The sequence below is a fragment of the Bemisia tabaci genome, chromosome 5 (assembly GCF_918797505.1).
Source record: "Bemisia tabaci chromosome 5, PGI_BMITA_v3".
Lineage (NCBI taxonomy): Eukaryota > Metazoa > Arthropoda > Insecta > Hemiptera > Aleyrodidae > Bemisia > Bemisia tabaci.
This window is the reverse complement of record NC_092797.1, coordinates 50,821,158-50,845,252: the sequence shown is the minus strand read 5'-3', so window position 1 is coordinate 50,845,252 and position 24,095 is coordinate 50,821,158. Positions and strand designations below refer to the sequence as shown.

General features: G+C 41.1%; 1 protein-coding gene across 4 annotated transcripts; it reads right to left on the bottom strand.

Moving 5' to 3' along the window:
* Positions 1-1,565: 1,565 nt before the first annotated feature.
* On the bottom strand, positions 1,566-22,645 carry LOC109030693 (Krueppel-like factor 13). 4 transcript variants are annotated; one of them, XM_072300885.1, is made up of 5 exons: positions 21,493-22,645; positions 19,329-19,860; positions 11,562-11,712; positions 5,643-10,552; positions 1,566-2,162 (listed from the first exon to the last, which is right to left on the bottom strand). In XM_072300885.1, exons 2-4 carry the CDS (start codon positions 19,762-19,764, stop codon positions 10,459-10,461), a joined length of 681 nt encoding a protein of 226 aa, XP_072156986.1. In that variant the 5' UTR covers positions 19,765-19,860; positions 21,493-22,645; the 3' UTR covers positions 1,566-2,162; positions 5,643-10,458. The 4 variants fall into 4 exon arrangements, with proteins under 4 accessions (XP_072156986.1, XP_072156985.1, XP_072156987.1 ...); XM_072300884.1 differs by having other exon boundaries at positions 5,749-10,552; XM_072300886.1 differs by having other exon boundaries at positions 1,566-2,086; positions 5,749-10,552.
* Positions 22,646-24,095: the final 1,450 nt, after the last annotated feature.

Sequence of the window (24,095 nt, the reverse complement as noted above, 5' to 3'; positions counted from 1 at the left end):
TCAGCTTAAAGCTGAAATCTCATTAGAGAGGGAAAAAGCCCACACACGAGCACATTTTTCCCTCAAAGAGATATGCTGTTTGGAGCAACACTAGTTACGTCCATTCAGGAAGGCAACTACAGACGCGTTTCGGCCTTGTTGGGCCAATCCTCAGTGCAGTGCAGCCTCCTGAATTTTCTGCTACCAAGCTCGAGAGGTCGTGATAACCAGCCCGAGACTTGGGCCAGCGGACGCGGCGACAAGTAAACTTGCGCCATCTAGTGAGCGATTATCCAAACAGCTCCTCATAATGCCTGGCAAGCATTGCTGTTGCTCCAAACAGCATATCTCTTTGAGGGAAAATTGTGCTCGTGTGTGGGCTTTTTCCCTCTCTAATGAGATTTCAGCTTTAAGCTGAATTTTTTACGCACGTTGGCTAAAAAACTCCAACATCTCGTCTTTCGACCCGTGCGTTCACCGCAATTGGTTGGTGTTTATCGCCTTGCCAGGTATTATGCGAAGCTGTTTGGATAATCGCTCACTAGATGGCGCAAGTTTACTTGTCGCCGCGTCCGCTTGCCCAAGTCTCGGGCTGGTTTTCACGACCTCTCGAGCTTGGTAGCAGAAAATTCAGGAGGCTGCACTGCACTGAGGATTGGCCCAACAAGGCCGAAACGCGTCTGTAGTTGCCTTCCTGAATGGACGTAACTAGTGTTGCTCCAAACAGCATATTTCTTTGAGGGAAAAATGTGCTCGTGTGTGGGCTTTTTCCCTCTCTGATGAGATTTCAGCTTTAAGCTGAATTTTTTACGCACGTTGGCTAAAAAACTCCAACATCTCATCATTAGAAGTAGTGTTGATCTCTAAACTTATCCTTTGCCTCACCAAATTTCATTCTTCAGATTGGAAGTGCAGAAACTCAAAAATCTATTGTCTCTGCATCTAATTATAGCCACCCGAATGTTTTCAGGCGAAGAACGCCACTAACCATTCCTCCATCAAAACTGACGACCATTTGGGATGGTTCGGTATGGGTAAATTAAAATTTTCTTTTTTCAATAAAGTATTATGTATGTTGCAGGCAATCAGCCAAATAAAGCATTTTATCAAATGCCCAAGCAGGTAGTCCAATTTTGACAGTTTACAACATTTTGTAACATTATGGCGAAGAGCTCTCGGGTTTTCAATATTTTGGGGGAAATAACTCATAATATCTACAATCTCTTATTGTCTCTTCATCTTTAATGCCTCTCACATATTTAAATGTTAAAATTTTAAAATTCTGTATTTTATGACTTGCTAAAAATTTCAAGATAAATGTTCATTTGGGAGCTAAAAATCGTTTAAAATACTATTGTATGGTGCTCATTTTTACAAAGAATCCTACCTTACAAGAGCAGTCAATTATTTTGTTTCAAATCAGGAAGAGAATCAAAATTTCAATCTAAGATAGAATTTTTTACTATTTGCTGAGGCATTTGACAAAATGCTCGATTTTACTATTTACTTGCGATATATACAAAGAAAATTAGCTTTGTTATTAAATGACAAAACTAATTTTCATTGAATTGAGTAAATGGAAGCCATTTTTAATTTTTTAAAAAAATCATTTTACTAACATGTAAAAATCGCTTAAAGTTAACATTTTTCAACTCAATAAAGGCAAAACAATTTTTCTCCGATCGTAGACAATTTTTTTTTTCTAAAATTCAAAATAGGCACTCATTTTTTTAAATCATTTTCTCCACGTACTCCGTTGCTCAGAGCCTCTTCCAATCAGGCAAGGGTCCAGTTCTGCGGACTCAAGGGACCTCATTCCTCACCATAATCGTGTCAAGTGCTCTGCCTTGGTCGCTGTCAGAGGGACATGTGTCGATTGAGGTGAAGTTCTCAAAATCCGCTCCCAGGTTACAGCAGCTATTCGCTTGACACCATCCCCAATCATTCTGGTCGATGCCGCACTGGGACTCCATGAAGACGCAAATTTTTTCAGTCGAGGTCCTCAAGGCTCTCAATCCACCAGAGGCCATGTCCAAGCAAGATTCGTCGGTGATCGGTTTTCCGGTTCCGGAGCAGAACTGTTTCGTGTACACCTTAGCGTCCCACCCTGAGACCGACATGAACAAGGGTAGAAGAAGGGTCGCACAGGCGCATGGGAGTATCAGTTGATTCATCATCTCAAACTGTCCAGATTTGAAGCAGCGGAAAAATTATGATAATTGCGGGGTGATTGTTGAAATTGATAGACAAAGATGACAAAAAGATTATGGAGGGATCCTAATGGTGGAAGCAGGTGGTTGTAATTGAGGAAGGGTGTAGGTACGTAATAGAGAGACTAACAGCAACCCATGAGAGACCCTTTAGTTAGTCAATCATTTTCTCCCTTAGTCATTAGAACCACCCATTGCAACCAATAGGATCGCTCCATATTCCTTATGTCTTCTTTGTCTATCGCATTGTCTATCAATTTCAACGATCACCCTGCTGGATGTGGGAAAAAGAGCGCGTGAGGGTGAGGGTGATTCGGAAAAAAGAATTTCGGTCTCAGATCATGCGGCCGTGCTAAGTAAAAACACCGTATGAGCCATCGAATGTTGCCGAAGTTCCTCTCATAAAATACAGTCGAACCTCGATAACTCGAAGCTGAAGGGAAGCGATGAAAAATTCGAGTTATTGAGGTTTCGAGATTATCGAGGTTTCGAGTTAACGAGGTTTGGAGATGAAAAATTCGAGTTATCGAGGTTGGAGGTTCGAGGTAGGTGCTAGGTCAATTTAGAAAAAAAAACCGTTATTTGTCCGTTAAAAAAACCGACATCAGAAAATTCACTCTCCCGTTTCCTTTTGCAGCCACGTGCCCCGTCACTTTTTGAAAGTTCAAGGATCTTCTCCTCGTTTTTTAATATCGTTGAGAGGGTGCAGGGTGGGATACCGAACTCTTTTGCAATTTGTTCCTTTGTCTTCGCACCTCTGTTTTTTACCGCCTCCAATATGCTCACTTTTTGGGCGACACTCAACGCGGAACACTTGCGCATTTTTTTTAACGCGTCACAACATTAACTGATGATAAACTGATTAACCTGCCACCGCTGATTGCCTGCGGCCGCCTTGAGATTATCTGGGCCGAAGCATCCTTCGAGTTATAGAGGTTTTTCTCCAATTCCTTCGAGTTACTGAGGTACATATTTGACACATGGTAGTTGCCTTCGAGTTATAGAGGTAAACCGCCGATTCCTTCGAGTTACTGAGGTACAAATGAGCCTCAAATGTCTTCGAGTTAACGGAACAAATTCTTCGAGTTATCGAGGATTTTGGCCTCCTGCGGAAGGGAACGGACATTTTCTTCGAGTTATTGAGGTTTTCGAGTTATCGAGGTTCGAGTTATCGAGGTTCGACTGTATTTATTTTTGAAGTACGTCATGTATATTTTTCCTTGCAATTTTCCGACTCTTTAGATCGAATCTCGAGCGAGATCCTCTGCAAAATTGGAGGAGAGATATTCATAAATTGTCCTAAAAATTCGTGGTATGTCTAAGGAAATTAGGCAGCTGCTGATGGCTCGTACGGCGTTTTTCCAAAGCACGGCAGTATGGTTCCCCGTAGAAGTTCAGCGGACCGATTATTGAAACTGATAGATAAAGCTATAGACAAAGACGACAAAAGGGATTTGGAGGGATCCTATTGGTGGAAACGGGTTGTTGCAATGGACAAAGGAGGTAGGTAATCGACTAAGTGACGGCAACCCACGAGAAACCCGACAGTTAGTCTATCATTTTCCCCCGATGAGAACCACCCATTTCAACCAATAGAATTGCTTTATACCCCCTATGTCATCTTTGTCTATCGCTTTGTCTATCAGTTTCAATAATCGCCCCGCTGGAGGGTAGATGACACGAATACTGCCGTGCTAAGGGAAAACACCGTATGAGCCCTCAGATGCTGCCATATTCGGGTCCGGATTTACCTACTTGACGCCTGTATTTTGCCGCCCCCTTCTCATTCGTTTTGAAGTATCAATAAAAACCAAGTGTTACAACCTCCTGTTACAGGAGGAGGGGTGCATAAGACGCGTTTACTCGTGTTGGACACATTTTTTGCGAAAATCCTGTCAACACGACTTGCAAAAGTTCACGGAACATTGCGCGAAAGTTAAGTTCCGTAAACCTATATCTCTGTGTGGATAAGGCTTTCATTTATAAGAAATGAATGAAAAAATTATGAAAGAACAAACATGAAAGTGGTTTAAATCTTAACTTCCGCCGCGCCGCCGCCGTGCCGTACCGTGTTTGGTGCAATGCGTGAAGTATTCCTAAAGTCTCGTAGGCGCTATGCGTTTCACGTCGACCGTTGCTGACCGCACTGCATTTGACGCAATGCGTGAAGTATCCATGCAGTCTCGTAGGTGCTAATATGTGTTACATGCTTACCACCGCGCCGAGGGCTTCTCTTTTTCATCTCAAGTCCTCGTCATTGCTCGCTGCGCCGCGCCGCGTTCCAGGCCAAAATTGCGTGTTCGATTCTCTTTTAACTCGACTAATTAAAGGGGCTGTCTCTTGTATTACCGAAAGACGACAAAATTAGAAATTACTATACTCTCAGGAAATGAGAGCTTTTGTCGCCTTTTCTTCTTCGTAATTTTTTTTCTGAATCCGAATTTTTTTTATACCTACATTTAAAAAAATTGTAACATTTGCCGCCCCCTAAATTCGCCGCGGCTCATGTGACCACCCCCTAAATCCGGCCCTGACCATATTACCTTCAATAAAAGTCAAATTTTTCGGACGATTTTATTCGCGATTTGATCCAAAATATCTGAAAACTTCAAGAAAAAATACGCAAAACTTTCCTCGCAAAAACGTGTTATATTCGAGGAAATTTGGTAACTCTCAAATGTTCATACGGCTTTCCTCCTTAGCACGGCGGAGTAGAGCTACGAAACATTTCGGGTCGATCCGTTAGTTTTTGAACAGTGAGCACCCTCTTTTTAGATAAAAATCGTGATTTTTCGTACATCCGCCTTTCCGGTCAATTTTAACACACTTCGTGTGTTAGGAAAATCGACTCCCGGCAGAAAATCCACAAGATAGAATAAGTACCAAAGTAGAGCTGTGAAAAATTTGGGCAAGATCGGATTATTCTTAGGAATCGCGCACCCCTCGTTTTACCCGCGAGAAAACGACCGTCGAAATGGACTTGACCCCGTGGGAAAACGAGCTAAACCGGCGTCTGGGGGGTGAGCACACCCTAAAAATAATCACATCGTGCCCAAATTTTGCACAGCTCTACCTAGGAATTGTAACTGTTGGATTTTTATCTGGGAACTGAATTCCAAACCCACAAAGTATGATGAAAAACTCGATTTTGGTGTCTAAAAGGAGAAGTGCTAGTGGCGAGGCGTGAAATATCGATCAATCGATGTCTCCCCGTTTGAAGCTATGGTAAATAATCGATTATTAAGGTGTTCGGTGCGGACATTCTGCCTATCGATCCTTTTTTACCTATAGGTTGAAATGACAGATCAATCAATACATCGCAAAGCACGCCACGCCACTTGGGGGTGCGCACCCTCCAAAATATTCGCCTTATTCTTGTCATCTATCTTCTAGAATTTTTACCGGGAACCAAATTTTTATTCGAAACCGATTTTTTTTCCTGAATCGCCCTACTTAATGAAACGCAACAGTCAGGCGAAGACCTCTTCTCGAAAACAAGCTAAACACACTTGAAAAATCCCTCGTTTTGTCGAAAATTAATGATCATAGAATCACAAACCATACGGTGCGAGAAAAGAGCGGTGGCACTTGTGGGACCTAGGAGGCTACTTAACAAACTGTCATGATCTTCCAGACAGTCTGAATACCTCTGCAACCCAAGTGTCACCCAGCGGTGCCAAGTTTTTCGTCTGGATCATTATTCTACGTCTTATTTTAGAGGGACTTCTGAATAGATTCGGTGGCGACGCTATCTGAGGCAGGGTTGCCTGCGGGTCGATTATTGAATCCTTATCGAAGCATCCTGATCGATAAATCCCTATCTTTGTAATGACTTTAATCGATCAAACCCTAGTAGCAGTGGTTGTTGAGAAAAGTTGTAAAAAAACTCGTACATTTTAAGAGAATTTAAAATTTACTTTAAAACCACTGGAAAATTACGTGAAAAACTCCTGATATATTCGTATCAGGAAACGTTTTTTAGGAATTTTTTACAAAAAAATGGTAAAAACATTTTAAGTAAAATTTACGTATTTTTTGTATAAACTTCCCGCGGGCAAAAACGAGGAAAAAAAGTGGTGGACAGAAAATTACCTATTAAAGGAAAAGTTGCAGCCCCTAAAAATTGAGAATATAGTTTGTTGTTTTTCACGTAAATATTACGTTTTCTTTTAATTAAAATAGGTAACACTATTTTTTTTTTAAGAATTCCCCAAGAGGGTTTCGTAAAACGAGTGGTTTAAGAGTTTTTTTTTTTTTTTTTTACTTAAAATTTACGAACTCCTACACCGAAAAAAAAGTTCTGTTCATAGGGCTCCTGCACTTCTTTTGTAACTGTCACAGAAGCTTCCATTATTAGGACTGAGTACTCTGTTCTCACGACCGAAGTTCTGTTCTCACAACAGACAAATTCTGTAAGTGTAACGAAGAAACTGCAGGAGCCCTGTAAACAGAAGGTTCTGTCGTCAGCACCATCAATTTTTTTCTATGTAAAATTTTAAGTTTTTTACATTTTTTTGACAACTTTTTTAGAATTTTTTTTAACAGTCATTGCTACTAGGGATGTCATTCGAAATCGATTCAACAATTGACCCGTTCTTTTCGGACGGCAACGAGCGAGGAAATTTACCCATTTTTCGACAGAATCTGCCTAATTGCATTGCACGTTGCCTACTTGGACTTCGGATAATAGGATTTATTTATCCTTCCATTAACCGACTTGCCATAGGGACTCGCTCTTCAAATATGACCTCTCGCCTATCTGCAAGTACCGATAGGTTACAATGAAATGTGACTAAATTTATTTTTCAATATCACTAGTGCAAACACATTTTAAATGATTTCATTACACTGGCAACACTGCACAAGTCAATTTGAGTTTTATCAAGACCAACGACGTTCCCCGAACCCCGATCAGTTGCCTACGGAGAGGTGTCCGGCGGATGGGGGGGGGGGGGGGGGGTCCGCTTATCCTCCAAAGAGCTGACCTTAGTGATATTTGACTTAAGACATTTGTTTGCGTTCAGCAGATAGTCATACATATGAGCGATGAAAATTCCACCTATATATATCTCACTATCAGCACTGCAACGTTGTTTCCGTTGGGCGCTTTCAGAGGCGGTCCACAGTGTTCTGCCGTCCTAGAGAAAAACGCCGGATGAGCCTTCAGACGTTGCCAAATTTCTTTTACTAAAAAACCGAATTCATTGGAAAAATTCTCAATATTTTTTCTAGAATTCTTCAGATGATTTTGTTCGCAACTTGATCTAACATATTCCAAAATTTCACGGAAAAATATGCATAACTTTCCGCGAAAATTCAAGTTTTATCCGGAGAACTTTGGCAACGCTTGTATGTTCATACGGCGTTATTCCTCAGCACGGCAGTGTAAGTGTTCGTTGTAACTTATAAGGAGCTTCTTTTAAAAACAGGGAGAGACTCGATATTTAAAATGAATGGAACCATTCAAAAAATTCAAATTTTTATGGGACCAGGTCGCAATGAGGAGGGGTCCCATCAAGACCCGAGACCCAAAAAACAAAAGTACAAAAATGAGTTTTTAAGTATTTTAAATTTTGTTTATTAATTTTGAACAGTGTTGCAGTGTATTTTTAGACAGATTCTCATTTAGTTCGCACATCGCTACTTCTTCGATAAACTGTAAATTTTAACCATTGCGAGAATGATTTTTGAGAAACTGTAATGTCAATCTTCAGATCCATCTTTCAGAAATTTTGGGAAAAAGGCAGCCAAACCAAAACTATTCAAAACCTCATAATTAGTTTAAAGGCATTTTTTTTTCAAAAGTTCAATGGAGGGGCTTTGAGGACAAAACGCACAAGTGCAGCTTTTAAAAAAATTGAGATAGTAATGATTTCAAATATAACTAGTCGAAAACGTAAATGCGTATAGGTAATGAAAAATTCGTCATGAGATAAAGCATCCATGTAATTCGGAACTTTAAACTCGTATTTCTCGGAGTAACAAAAACTGCACCCTTGCGCCCTGTCCTCCAAGCCCCTCAATTATTTGTCTGTGTGTCCCATCGAGCGCATTTTTAGGCCTTAACTTCGATCAGCAACTAAAATTGCTTACAATATTGTTTTTATATAAGCCCATGTCGAATCTTAATCACCTATACCATGCGAATTTATCCTAATTTCCTCGTTCCTCTGTCTGTGTCTGTCAATATTACCTCTTGATCTCTGTCTTGTCGTATGAAATCATCAATCGATACCAATTTATTTCAAAAGTGAACAATTAGAAAAACATAAAATTCAAAAATAAAAGGAACAAGATGAGGGTTTTAATCTAAAGTAGACCACGTGTTTTCCTCCGTAAAAACATGGCGATATTAGGCACACCTAGAAGGAAAAACCATAGCACAACACCACCAAGTCGTGAAAACCATGTCCTCAGCTGAGTTTGACTCGGACAGGTAACTAAACTAACTTTGCGGCAATGCGTAGAGTATCACCAAAAATGAAGGCGCTCCAAACCGAGAGCATGCTACTGAGGGACATTACTCATCACACCTTCGTTATGCCGATGCGCATTATTGCAGTTCATCGGAAAAAATGTAACCCGCTTGCAAATTGCTGATAATTGGTAATTGGACCGCGTTTAGCAGAATGGAACCAAGCCACATCAGCTATTGCCAAATTTAAGCGGGCAATTTAATTTTTTACAAGAGACCGTTTTTGCGAATTCTTTTGAAAATTTCATCGAATTTGCCTCGTAGTACATTCCTAAGCAGAAAATTCACTGAAATTCGCTCCCAAAATAATCCGCACCATCGTTTACATGTAAAAAATTAAATTGTCCAATTAAAATTGGCAATAGCTGATATGGCTTGGTTCTTATCTGCTTAACACGGTCCAATTGCTTGCAACATATCGATGACCTTAGTTTACGAAACCACGAATTTTCATTGCAGAGTTTCAGAATTTCCACTCCTAAGTATTTTATAATTTTGAAAAGAAACCTGCCAGCTTTATACCTTGAAACTACTAAATATTCTGCCAACAGAGAAGAATAACAGAGATACGTGGTTTCTCCCTTTAGTCTAAGTAGGTAGTGCTCTTGAAGCAAAAAAAAAATGTGACAAAAATTTACCCAAAAACGGTTGCAGGGGGTGAGTCTATGGTACGCTTGGACTTTAAATTGCGAATAATCAAAATTTTGGCTGACCCTAATTTCGAGATATCGTAATTTTAAAATTTTCATAGTAAATGCCAGTTTTCTACTGACTTTGATCCGTTTTTTTTTATTTATTTGTCCATTGAATCGGTGTTGATCGGTTCACGTTTTTATTTTCCGTTCGATTTATGTCGACCGGATACCTACATACCCTCTCGTTACATGCAGACTTCCTATCATACTCTTTTTTTTAATTGTACAATTCGCCTTCTGCTGCGTCTGCAGCAATTGTTGTTACGAATATGTTGTGCGTGCTGATTTTTGCTCATTACATACTCGACTCTCTGAAGGCGTTTTATGTGCGCAAGTATAGCACAATCTGTCGGAGAACAAACGAAGGAGGGGTTGAGCGATTAATTCAATTTCTGTTTTTCTCCAACAGGGTGCTCTACTTTTGCACATAAAACGCCTTCAGAGAGTCAAGTATGTAATGAGCAAAAATCAGCACGCACAACATATTAGTAGCGACAATTGCTGCAGACGCAGATAAAGGCGAATTTCTGTCGCACATGAAACACCTTCAGAGAGTCACATGTGTAATGAGCTAAAATCAGCATGCACAACATACTCGTAACAACAGTTAATTGCTGCAAACGCAGCAGAAGGCGAATTATTCAGTTAAAAAAAAGAGTATGATAGGAGGTCTCCATGTAACGAGAGGGTATGTATTCGATCGACATGAATCGAACGAATAATAAACACGTGAACCGATAAACACCGATTCAATGGACAAATAAATAAAAAAGCGGATCAAAATCAGTAGAAAACTTGCATTTACAATGAAAATTTTAAAATTGTGATATCTCGAAATTAGGGTTATAGCCTAAATTTTGATTTTTCGCAATTGGAAGTCCACTTGTACCATAGACCCACCCCCTGCCGACCGTTTTTGGGTACATTTTTGTCGCATTTTTTGTTTTGTTTTTGCTTTAAGACTACTGTGTAAGCACACATACTGTTGAAAGTTCTAGTCGCTTTTTTCACAATTTTTATTTTTCAACCACAGTTTCTTTTCGGCGATGATGAGGCTTCTTTTCGAAATCAAGTATTTGAAGCCAGTGTTTCTTGTTTATCATGATAGAAGGTTATTCTTTATTTTTAATTTAGAGGACTTTCTTTGCCGCAAAACGGAGGGGTCAAAGTCAGGATGCCGTCTAGCGTGCTTGCTGAAACAGATCATAGAAATCATGAATTAGACACGGACCGAAGCTTCATGACATATTACGATCTTAATCGAACGATTTGGAAAATGTTGATTTTTTTCAGCTGTAAAAATCAGCCAAAAGTATTCTGCCTTAAAGCAAGTAAAGTTCTATTAAGAGGTGGAGCTGATTTTGTCTCAGTTAAATAGAAACGCACCAATAAGTCGGAGCAAGTTTGAATTGTGGGACTTGGAGGAGAAGGCAAAGACAATTTTCGAAAAAATTGAGATAGTAATGATTGCAAATTGTGCCAGTCTTAATGCATATTTTGTGAAAAATTCGCTCCAAAATTTCAATTTTCATGCGTCAAAAAGTCAGTTTGAACTTTCTCTCCGCCATGAGGATCCATGTAATTTCGAAACTTCAAACGCGTATCTCTCGAAATAACAGAAACTGCAACTAGGTGCCTTGTCTTTCGAGCCCCTCAAATGAGAAAAAGAAACTTCAAGTTTTACTCCTTTGTTATTTCTTCCAATAATTCGGACAAAATTGTACAACCTTTTGTCACGTTCAAAATATTTTTGACCAAAGAGAATTTAAGTTCAATTGAATGCAAAACTGCCACCAACTAATTGTTTCCAAAAATGTGACACAGCGCATTTTTTTTCAACTCAGTCCCTTTACACTGGAAAAAAAACACATTGGATCTAGAGACCAGACTCTTAAAAACATCGACAAGAAAAAATACTCTTGATTTAATCAGATTTAAGCTTAAATCAAGAACCAAGCCTCTTAATTTGAGCGGATTTTCTTTTGATTTAAGCTTAAATCTGATTGAATCAAGAGTCCTTTTTCTTGTCAATGTTTTCAAGAGTCTGGCGACTCGAGATCCAATGTGTTTTTTTTCCAGTAGTCTATGCTGTCCTTTTGAGTGAAATTAAAATCTAGTCAATGCCGTTTTACTGAAATTATGAGCCATAAAAAGCAGACACAGCACAATATCTTCAGTCTGAAATAATGTAGTTTTTCTAACCTCAAGTGATCACTGCGCATAAATTTTTTGTAACAAACGGGACACATAAATTGTTTTTCCCCCGTATGAGTGCGTAAATGGCGGGCTAATTCATCCGAACGAGCGAATCTCTTGACGCATCCAGTCCAGCGACAAGGGAATGGCTTTTCACCTGAAAACGGAAAGAAGAAAAGTAATTAGATCAAATGTTTCAATCGTTGTCATTCATCGGAAGAGATAGATTTGCCGCAACTAGTCCAGTCAAGTTAGCTCTTAAAAAGGGCAATCTGGGAAAATAAATATATAGAAGGTTTCTTTGCCGATACATTTTGCAATCGGCCACCAGAAAAGCATCAAAAGTTTACCAGAATCGGCTCTTCGCTAAGGTCACCATCTTGAAAAAAGGCGTCGTAATATATCGACGGTGAAACTACCAAACCACGTATCTCGGTTTGCGACGTCGCAGACTTCCTGTCATACTTTATTTTTTAAATGAAAAACTACTTAACGTCTAGTCTTGAAAATTTACGTGATTTTTCCTCTTTGTGCGGAGAAAATTCTGTGAAAATTTCAAGGAATGATATTGATTTGGTCAACTTCAAAGAAATAAAATGCGAGCGTAGATTTTTAAACACCGCAAACGAGATACGTGGTTTGGTAGTTTCACCGTCGATATGCGTTTCACGCCGCGCCGACCAGCGACCGCACTCTGTTTGGCGCAATGCGTGAAGTATTCATCCACTCTTGTAGGCGCTAATCTGCACTTTGTGCCGACCAGCGACCGCACTGCTGCACTACGTTTGACGCAATGCGTGAAGTATTCCTGCAGTCTTGTAGGCGCTCATATGCGTTTTGTGCCGACCGGCGCGCGGCGGCCGCCTATGTTTGGCGAGATTAGAAACGTGGCCAAGCCGAGACTCACCGTAGATGGCAGCCGCTATTGTAGTAGGTCGGACTGCATAGCGATCCAGGGGCGGACCCCTCATGAAGTATTAGGCACTGTTCTATTGAAAATTGTATGCTCTTCCATTTCAGTTTGAACAATTTTTCCCTCAGACTCGCCGTTTTTAAGCTAATTGCAGATTTTGTGGGAAAAACGCGATTTCAAGCAAAATTTGACTTATACAGCCACAGAGAACTATACCGCGATATCTCATAAACTAGAAGTCCCAAATTAATAAACTGGTTCTCATAGGAAATTGTGTACTTTTTATAAAAGGTCCAATGACATTTCTCCCTCAGGATTTATTTTTTTTTTAGATATGAGCGAAAACCCGGTCGCCGCTGGCGTACCTATTCTAGCCCCCCAGCCCGCCTGATTTCAAAATGGTGGCCTGAGCGGACAGGCGATTCCGCTAAAATTTAGTTATGTTGTTTCCCCCCGAATAATGATAGATTGACTGGATGGACTGAACAGTTTCGTCTGAACTTCTCTGTGAATTTCAACCACTCGTTAGAATTATCACACAACATTGCCGCGGAAAAGTCTGATTAGGTAGTTTTTTCTGAAGAAAGTACAACATAGTTGAACATTTTTAAACTTTACGAATAAGGTGCGCTTTTTTTGCATTTAGCCATCGATAAATATTGAACTGTAGAGCAAAAACGATAAAAATTCCCCCGAATTAAGAAAATTTCTGAACATTTCGTGGAATTTAAGTGGGAAGAATTGCTTTATTTCTGATGATCGAAACACCGAATCTTTAATTCTGCCGCCTGACGCAAAATAAAAAAAAAATTCGCCTCTGGATTTCAAAAATGTTGATTTTTCCTCCAATTTGCAAGACAAGATGAAAGAAAAAACGAAAAAATAGTGCATTAATTTTTAAAACACTTCCATAAGTTAAGTCCCTGAAAGCTGCCATCCCCCGCGGGCTGATTCTCGAAATTGATTCACAAAGCTATACTACCGTGCTAAGGAAGAGCGCCGTATGACCATTCGAGAGTTGCCAAATTTTCCTCGATAAAATGTTCATTTTTAAGGAAAGTTATGAATATTATTCCTTTTAATTTGTAGAATCTTTAGGTGAAATTGCGCACAAAATCATCTGAAAAATTGGGAGGAAAATATTCATAAATTTACCCGGAAATTTGCGCTTTATCAAATGAAATTTGGCAACGCCTAATAGTTCATACGGCGTTTTTCCTTAGCACGGCAGTATAGACAGAGAAGACACAGGGCAAATTGATGGAAGGGAGTGGTTGCAATGGACATAGAAAACCCTGGTAAAAATTGGCGATAAGAGCAGCTGCGTTTCAAAATACCATAGGAATTCTTATAGCCGGCGAAAGAAGGCTACAGAAAATCATCTAGCTGGCTATAGAATGCGGAAAAAATCACACGGCCGGGCTATACGAAGCGATAAAAAAATATGCAGCCGGGCTATAGTTCCTATCGCCGGGCTTTACACTTTGTCACCTGGCTGTCGCTTTTTCGCCATCGATTATAAAAGGCTATAAGAAATTGTGTAGAAATTCGTGTGCTTTTGAAATCATTAAGTTTGATACGGAACCAACTTAATATTTACAAAACACACGTTATATTTCCCTTTAATACTTATTTTTTTTTTCATCAATTAAAATGAGAATAATCCATACAGGATGTGCAAAAATTTCAAAATCATGAGTTGAATAACGCTGACTCCGCGCGATTAAATATTAGAGCCTAACACAAAGCGAAGCGGCGACGCACTGGCGCCTACAAACCTAACAGGGATACTTCACGCATCGCGCAACGCGTGAAGTATCCCTGTTAGGTTTGTAGGCGCTAATGCGTGTTTCGTGCTGGCTGCCCGCCTGCCACGCAGCAGCGTGCCACGGCGCGGCGCTTGAAGCAACTATTTCACACCAGAGGTATTGCACAGTATCATACGAAACTGAAAGCGCTCTAATATATTAGTAATGGCAGGCATCCATCAAAAGCACGGAGCTTTCCTCGCAAAATAAATCAAGATACTACGGCCCACAAAGAGAGGAGTGGTCCAAAAACTCACTAAGTCCTAGTATCCGTATTTAGTAACGTTTAGCAGAAACTTTATCGTCTGGCTGTTGCTTAGTCGCCATCGGCTATAAGAAATTGTGTAGCCGGCTATAGAAGCTATCGGAAATCTTACATCCGGCCGTAGGTCTATGGTATTTTTGAACACAGATTCTACTGCCAATTTTTACCAGGGGGTAGCTGTAATAGACTAACTAACAGCAACCGACAAGTCTGCCGTGCTAAGGAAAAACGCCATATGAGTCTTCAGGCGTTGCCAGATTTCCTTTGATAAAACACGAATTTTCCAGCGAACTTATGAATACTTTCCTCTCAATTTTTAGAATAATTTTGTTCGCAATTTCACCTGAAGTTCCTGAAAATTTTAAGGAATCGTATTCACAACTTGCCTCAAAAATAAACATTTTATCGGAGGAAATTTGGCAACTCTCGAATGCTCATACGGCGTTCTTCCTTAGCGCGGCAGAAGTGACCTATAGTCTACCCATCCTTTTCTCTCTCCGTCTATCACGACCACCCGTTTCAACCAATGGGATCGCTCCATACTCCTTACGTCTTCTTCATCTACCGCTACGTCTATCATTTTCAATAATCAGCCCGCACTGGGTTCCACCTGCTCCCTTCGCTCTTTCCCAAATCCGGTCTCTTCGATGACGAATGAATTGTCCGGCGCACCCCCCCTCCCCCTCCCAGCTCCCCCCGGCTATGACCCGTCACGCCGCGCGCCCGCGGAACGCTGGTCACCGAAACCCTGAGACGGAACGTAACCGTGATATCGTGTATAAAATTGGCAGATTGAGTCATTGCGTTACTCCCGCGGGTCGGGCGGGGGGGGGGGGGGGGGGGGCACGGTGGCGCCGAACCGCACGGAACGCGCTGCGAACGGTAGACGAATTAGAAACGCTTTCTACGGAAAGTGTTCCGTCACGTTGCCACTCGGTCCGCACTACCGTGCTAAGTAAAAACGCCGTATAAGCCGTCAGGCGCTGCCAAATGTCCCTCGACAAATCAAGAATTTCCAGGAATATTTGGGAATATTTATCCTCCGATTATGAAGACGATTTCGTTTGTAAATTGGATTACCTTTTGCAAAAAGAGACCAAGAGTATTCCAATGTTGCTATAAGATTGTGCAACTTACATTCTTTGCAATAGAACCACTGAAATCATGCAAAAAATTAAATTTTAGAAAGGTAATTTTCGGCAAAAATGTATAGTTTATTGGGAGTAAAGATACAACTTATTTAGGCGATTAGTTTACATTTTTTGCATGATGAAAAAAGTTGCCTAATCCTAGCGACATCGAAATGATCGTGTTTCCTTTCTGCAAATTTCAATCCAATTGATCTAAAAAGTTTGAAAATTTCAAGGAAAAATATTCGTTACTTTCTCCAAAAATAAATATTTTCTAAGAGGAAATTTGGCAACATTTGAATGTATATACGGCGTTTTCATTTAGCGCGGCGGCGCACTGGTGTGCTCAGGATGAACGCCGTATAAGCATCTAAACGTTGCCGAATTTTCCTTGAACCTATAGTAATACAGTGCAGCATCGATTATCTGGTGTAGAGTAGCGGAGGTCCGGATAACGAAAATAATGAGTTATCGAAACCACCCAGAAAAGACTGAGTAAATGTCATTTCAGGCTCTGTTTGTAACCTACCCAAGCAGCACGGTGCAATGAAAACATTGAAATTAAATTTCATCGGTTTTGATAGACGGGCTTAAATGCAATAAAATCATGAGCCCTGGCTTTCGTTTATCGCGCAGGGCGCTCGGGCTTATGAGTTTTCGGACTTTCGCCAGTCTAACAGAAACCGATTTAATTGTGATTTAATACGATAGAATTGCAATTTTTTACCACGAAATTGCAATGTTTTTACATAATTTGGTCGATAAATGCCGATTTTAAACAACCAGTAAAGTGAGTCCCATGTTAGAGAAAGGTAGGCAATTTCCAATGCAATGAGAATTGCAACTTATTTCAACGTGAATGTTGAGGTCCCGAAAGTAAAAGCTTCTACCATTGCAAAGATAACGCAGTGGAGGGTATATTGTCTCAATTCATAACATAAGCACTCGAACTTCAGAGCTGAGCTGCGATGTGGGATAAAACTTTATTACCACACGATAAATTATTAAAGTCTTCACTTATGAAATAACGCAGCCATGCTTGAGGAGTTTGTCATAGAGATGTAAAATTCCAGAATTATTCATGTGAAACACGAAAAGGGACTGTACTGCCGTGCTAAGGAGAAACACCGTATGAGCCTATAGACGTTTCCAGATTTCCTTTACCAAAAAACCGAATCTATTGAAAATTTTGAATATTTTTCCGCGTATTTTTCAGATAATTTTGTTCACAACTTGATCCAACAAATCCCAAAATTTCACGGAAAAATATGCGTAACTTTCCTCAAAAATACAAGTTTTATCCGGAGAACTTTGGCAACTCTCGAATGTTCATACGGCGTTTTTCCTTAGCACGGCAGTATAGTGTAACTTCATGTGGAATTCCAATCACGGCTTGGAGACTTCAACGCACGGCCAGAAAAGTAGGGATCGGAAACATTATTTGGATTGCATTTAGCAAAAAGAACCCAGCGCGATCACAGGGTTTTCAATATCGTACAACTTCTTCTTTCCTTTTAAAAATTCTCAATATGTGCACGGTATTAAAATTTACACGATTATTTTCCTTTGAAATTAACAATTTTTTAGCGGGAAGCAAAAAATATTTGCTATTCTGAGAGATTTCTTGGATAATTATGAAGATGCAACAATATTACAACACTGTAATCGCGCTGGTTCCTTTTTGCTAAATGCGATCCATATGGAATTCCAATCACGGCTTAGAGACTTTAACGCATGGCCAGAAAAGTAGGGATCGGAAACATTATTTGGATCGCATTTAGTCAAAAGGAACCGGCGCGATTACAGGGTTTTCAATACCGCGCGACTTCTTCTTTCCTTTTAAAACTTCTCAATATGTGCGCGGTATTAAAATTTACACAATTATTTTCCTTTGAAACTGACAATTGTTTGATGAGAAGCAAATAATATTGGCTCTGAGAGATTTTTTGGATAATTATGAAGATGCAACATTTTTACAACACAGTAATCGCGCTGGTCCCATTTTGCTAAATTCGATCCATTTTAGATTCAATACACATGTTTGCTTTTGAAAAAATGATAGGTATGAAGATTTGAAAGCAGTTTGTTTTTTTCTATTCGCATGTATTTTCAGCGCTGAGTTCCCTAATTGATCTCAGTTTTTCTGCCTCACCCGTCAGTTTGTCAAAAAATCGAGATTTTCCTCCAAAAATAAGCTTTTCCGAGGATACCTCAGTAAATGCTTATGGAAAAATTGGTGCATGATAATGAGATATCAATTGTTTCCGACCTTGACCAAAGCAGTATAATAATGAACAATGCGCCTTGGCGTTCTGCGACACCCAAACGCCACATGTGTTTTTCTACCCAGAGGTCATCGGGCAACTAACAACGCAACATCCCTTCGTCAACGCCCTGCCGCCATCCCTTCATGGGACGTCCCCTTTTCTCAAGTGATACCCAATCCAAAACTCTTTACACAAGTCCAGTAATCGCAACTCACCTTTGAGTTTCAGGAGTCATCTGGCCCACCAAGCTCGATTTTTAGGGGCCATCGAAGATCTTTTAGGGCCAAATTGACTTTTTGCCTATATATCAAGGAAAGTTAGACATGGAAAAGTTAGAATCCGGTGCCGTGCGTCGAAATTTCGAAAAATCACCAAACAGAAAAATTAGACTTTTTTGGGGGGGGGGGGGGGCAATCTCAGGGGCCACGTTGGCGCAGAGCCTTCATTTTTTAGGAGCGTTCGGCGCATTGGCGCTTGTGAGTTTCGAACCCTGCACATGTCCACACCACAGCTTTGTTTATCACCTTCAATACTGCCGTGCTAAGGAAACATGCCGTTTGTTGAGAGTTGCCAACTTTCCTTAGATAAAACATGGATTTTTGAGGAAAGTATTTCTCTTTGAAATTTTCACATATTTTAGATCAAATTGCGAACAAAATTATCTGAAAAATTTGAAGATAAATGTTCGCAATTTTCCAAGAAAATTCTGTTTTTATTGAAGTAAATCTGGCAGCGTCTGACGGCTCATACGGCGTTTCCATAGCGCAGCACACGGAGAAAAAAAACTTCGGGCGTGGGACCCGAAGTTGAGGTCATATGGATCTCTGAAGCTTTCGGATCACGTATCTAAAAACTTGAGGTCGAGCTGCCGAAGTTCGGGTCAGACATCGAAGCACTTCGGTATGTACCGGAGTACCTACTTCAGATGTGTGACCCGAACCCTTCGTTATATATCGAAGTACTTCAGATGCCTGACCCGAACTTCGGCAGCTGGACCTCAAGTTTTTAGATACGTGATCCGAAAACTTCAGAGATCCATATGACCTCAACTTCGGGTCCCACGCACGAAGTTTTTTTCTCCGTGTGCTATGCTAAGGAAACGTCGTATGAGCCGTCAGACGCTGCCAGATTTACTTCAATAAAAACAGAATTTTCTTGGAAAATTGCGAACATTTATCTTCAATTTTTTCAGATAATTTTGTTCGCAATTTGATCTAAAATATGTGAAAATTTCACAGAGAAATACGAATAACTTTCCTCAAAAATCCATGTTTTATCTAAGGAAATTTGACAACTCTCAACATACGGCGTTTTTCCGCACGAGGTTTTTTTCTCCGTGCAGAATAATCATCCGGCAGGACCCGAAAAATCCTGGAAGTAAACGACTCACCCGTGTGTGTCCTTAAATGGGCCTTGAGGTGGGAGCGTTTGCCGTAGGCCTTGCCGCATCCCGGCTGATGACACTCGTGCGCCTTGCGGAGCTTCTGGTCGGACTCGGAGATGCTGATGACTTTGTCCGACCTGTTGATGACTTTGTCCGACATGCTGATGACGCTCTCGAGGACGAGTCGGGCTTTCTTGCTCCCGCGCCGCGCCTCCTGGTCCCTCCTCCTTGGAGGGGCCGACCCCGACTGATGCCGCTTCTCGGACAGGTTCGCCAGGATCCGGGCCACCACGAAGAGGGGCTCTTCCAGGGGGTGCTTCAGCCGGGGTTTCGGGGTCCGCCGAGCAGGGGACCCTCTCGTCGATGGGTCGCTCGACACTGTGAGGCGGTTTCGGGACATGGCCAGCAGGCACTGCGCCGCTAGGTTTATCTCGTGGTCCATTTTACCAGCTGTCGTCTTGCCCGAGAGAGGAAATCTTCCAAATCCGATTTCCTTCAAAATTCCTTTTATTTAATTCGAATGCACTCACCGTTTCTACTGTAACAGAAAAAACATTCCTCTTATCTCAAAGTCTCCATAAAGTATCCAAAAGTTTAGATTTCCGTTGTATTGAAAGCATCCCTGGTAAAAATTGGCAGTAGAATCTGTGTTTCAAAATACCATAGACCTAAGGCCGGCTGTAAGATTTCCAATAGCTTCTGTAGCCGGCTGTACAATTTCGTATTGCCTTTTATAGCCGATGGCGATTAAGCAACATCCAGACGATAAAGTTTATGCTAAACGTTACTAAATACGGATACTAGGACTTGGTTAGTTTGCGGACTACCGCTCTCTGTTTGTGCCGTAATATCTTTGATTTATTTTGCGAGGAAAGCTCCGTACTTTTGAAGGATGCCTGTCGTTCTTAATATGTTGGAGCGCCTTCAATTTCTTATGATACTGTGCAATACCTCTGGTGTGAAATAGTTGCTTCAGACGCCGTGGCACGCTGCGGCGCGGCGTGCGGGCAGAGAGTGCGAAACGCGCATTGGCGCCTACAAACCTAACAGGGATACTTTACACATTGCGCAATGCGTGAAGTATCCCTGTTAGGTTTGTAGGCGCCAGTGCGTCGTCGCCGCTCCGCTTTGTGTTAGGCTCTAATATTTAATCTCGCGGAGTCGGCGTTTTTCAACTCATGATTTTGAAATTTTTGCACATCCTGCATGGATTATTCTCGTTTTAATTGATGAAAAAAAAATATGTAACAAAGGAAAATATAACGTGTGTTTTGTAAATATTAAGGTGGTTCCGTATCAAACTTAATGATTTCCAAAGTACACGAATTTCTACACAATTTCTTATAGTATTTTATAATCGATGGCGATAAAGTGTAAAGCCCGGCGATAGGAACTATAGCCCGGCTGCATAATTTTTTATCGCTTCGTATAGCCCGGCCGTATGATTTTCTCCGCATTCTACAGCCAGCTATATGATTTTCTGCAGCCTTCTTTAGCCGGTTATAAGATTTCCTATGGTATTTTGAAACGCAGCTTTTATCGCCAATTTTTACCAGGGTAAGGGGGGTCCGGAGGGCTTCCTTCGACAAATTTTGGAAGGGGGAGGGGTCCTCTTATACTTATCTATATCTTGTAGTCCATTAATTCTTACCCTGTTTAACAAATAGGAAAAAACACCAAAAATGTAGTCCGAGCTATACGTAACAAAGTGGTAAAATTAGAGCTCCAATTTTCGACCCCTACGATATTTTTAGAATTTTTTGACCGTGCTATCCCCGCAAAATAGTGTGGATACAGTACTATCTTACCGCCTTGTTCTAGCAATTAAGTAGGTATCTAGTTCAGTACATTTTCAGGATGCTCTTTACGAACTTAGACGAGGTAGGTAACATTAGGGGCTTCGAGGACAAGGTGCGTAGGTGCATGTTATTGAAAAAATTGAGATACTAATGATATCAAGTAAACTAAACTAAATCTAATACATATTCTGCGAAAAACTCGCTCCCAAATTCCAATTTTTAAGCATCAAAAAGTCAGTTTGAACTTTCTTCCCGCTATTTAATGATCCGTGTAATTTCGAAACTTCGAACACGCATTTCTTGAAACTGCACTTACGCGCCTTGTCCTCCGAGCTCCTCACATGTAATCACTCAAGAGCTGATTTTCTTACACCAAGCATTGGTCCGTTCAAGAGCGCGAACTTGAATATCAATCCCGCACGAACTTAACTACAGTAGACTCGCGCACGACACGCGCTTGCGTAGTACGAGAGTTGGGATGCGTTCTTTGGCGCGGAAATCGAAAGGAGACGGAGGCGTGTCTGTCATCGATGCCGACAGCCTCAAACTGACGGCGACCAGCGAAGTTATTAGCGTCCAAGTCGGCGGCTTTCCACTCGGTTTCCACCGACCGACCGACGTCTTCGACGAAAACCGCGCAACTGCACGGGATAAGCGCTCGAGGTAAGCGTTTCTAGCCGCCTGGGTGCGCGCGCGCAGGAGCTATGATAGCGTTTTTCAGCGGTTGCCCCCGTTTTCTCTCGGATCGGAGGACTGTCTCTGAGACTCGATGCCATGTCGGCGGCCAAACCGAAAAAACCGCGTATCTTGTGTCTGGTGTTTCAAAACCTACGCTCCTACTCTGTCGTGCTAAGGAAGAACACCGTATGAACATTCGAGAGTTGCCAAATTTCCGTCGATAAAATGTTCATTTTTGAGGAAAGTTAGGAATATTTTTCCTCGGAATTTTCAGAAACTTTAGGTGAAATTGAGAGCAAAAGGATCTGGAAAATTGGAAAGAAAATATTCATAAGTTCTACGGCAAATTCGTGTTTTATCAAAGGAAATTTGGCAACGCCTGAGGGTTCACGCGGCGTTTTTCCTTAGCACGGCAGTGCTCTGGAACCGAAAAGGCCAGCGTGCATGAAGGCTTTTTCAATCTTAATCTTCCGTCACATTCTTACGGTGCAATGATACAACTATTTAAACTCTCCGGAAAGCGTGAGGTATCACGCCGCATTTGAAGGCGTTTTCAAAACAGTCAAGTTCCGATACCCGGATTATCGTTTTGCATAGTTCATATTATTTTGTTTTCATTTCTAACCACTTGTTTATTTATAATCCTCCTATAAAAATTACCTATTTGCTATATACAATTGTATCTGAAGCTCTTTTAAGCTATGAATTCATGACTGCAAAAATGTAAACGGAAATCGAAAAGGCCAGCGTGCATGAAGGCTTTTTCAACCTTAATCTTCCGTCACATTCTTACGGCGCAATGATACAACAGACTATTTAAACTCTCCGGAAAGCGTGAGGTATCACGCCGCATTTGAAGGAGTTTTCAAAACAGTCAAGTTCCGGTACCCGGATTATCGTTTTGCATAGTTCATATTATTTTGTTTTCATTTCTAACCACATGTTTATTTATAATCCTCCTATAAAAACCACCCATTTGCTAAATACTATACTAGCTAGAGTGCAATTCAGCTATGCATTCAACACTGCAAAAATATCGAAGGAAATCAACAAGCCCAGCTTGCAAAGAGGCTACTTCAATTTTAATCTTCCGTCACATTCTTACGGCGCAGTGATACAACTATTTGAACTTTCCGGAAAGCGTGAGGTATCACGCCGCATTTGAAGGCGTTTTCAAAACAGCCAAGCTCCAATACCCGGATTATCGTTTTGCATAGTTCATATTATTTTGTTTTCATTTCTAACCACTTGTTTATTTATAATCCTCCTATAAAAATTACCTATTTGCTATATACAATTGTATCTGAAGCTCTTTTAAGCTATGAATTCATGACTGCAAAAATGTAAACGGAAATCGAAAAGGCCAGCGTGCATGAAGGCTATTCCCATTTTAATCTTCCGTCACATTCTTACGGCGCAATTCATTCACCATATATATAATTCCGTAAGCCTTTTCTTTGCGTCAAAATTCAGCGCGAACCGCCGGGCCGATCCGTGCGCGGGTGGTACCGGCTCGACCGTCCCGGTCCCCCGACGGCGGGAAAAATATAGGGATCGGCCGGCGTGCCCGGCCCCCCTCGCCCCCTCGGGAAAAACGGTTGTCACGTTGGTCCCGTCGGAAGATGCTCGGTTTTTCCTTTTTCCCGTCCTATTTTTCTTCGGTCTGATGACTCGGCTGCCCGGTTCGTTCGTTTCCCTGGAAATGGCCGTGGATGATGGATTTACTGCGGAAGCGTAGTGCACCGTCGACCTTCGTTGTCTCGCAATTTTTTTGTCTTCAGTCATGGAGAATCCGTGTTCAAAGCGTGTTCCGTTTCAATGCAAAACAATTTAAAGCCGTAAATTTGGATTGTTTCTCATGGAAGAGATGAATTAAGAACAGAAATTTTGAAACAGTGCAATGGAGATACGTGGTTTCGCACTTCAGTCCGTGCGATAAGGACATCCATCAAGTTTAATAAAATGCATCAAGTCCCCGTCACCGCCGACCAACGCGTTTGTCGATCGAATCAACTACAGGTATTATGCGTAGGAGGTCAAAACGCCTTCAATTTTTTGAACGCAATACGGACATCCGTCGAGGTTGTATAGTTGTATCAAGGCGCCGTAGCAAACGCGTCCCATTGTTTATCGTTACATACGAATATAAGTTGAGAGAGGCCAGTCATAATGCCTTCAATTTTATACATACATATTTTTGGGCAAAATGAGAGACGACGATTCTCCTTTTGCGACGTTGCAGACTTCCTTAGAAATTTTATTTTTCTTTCGAGAAGCTGGTCAACATAAAACTTGA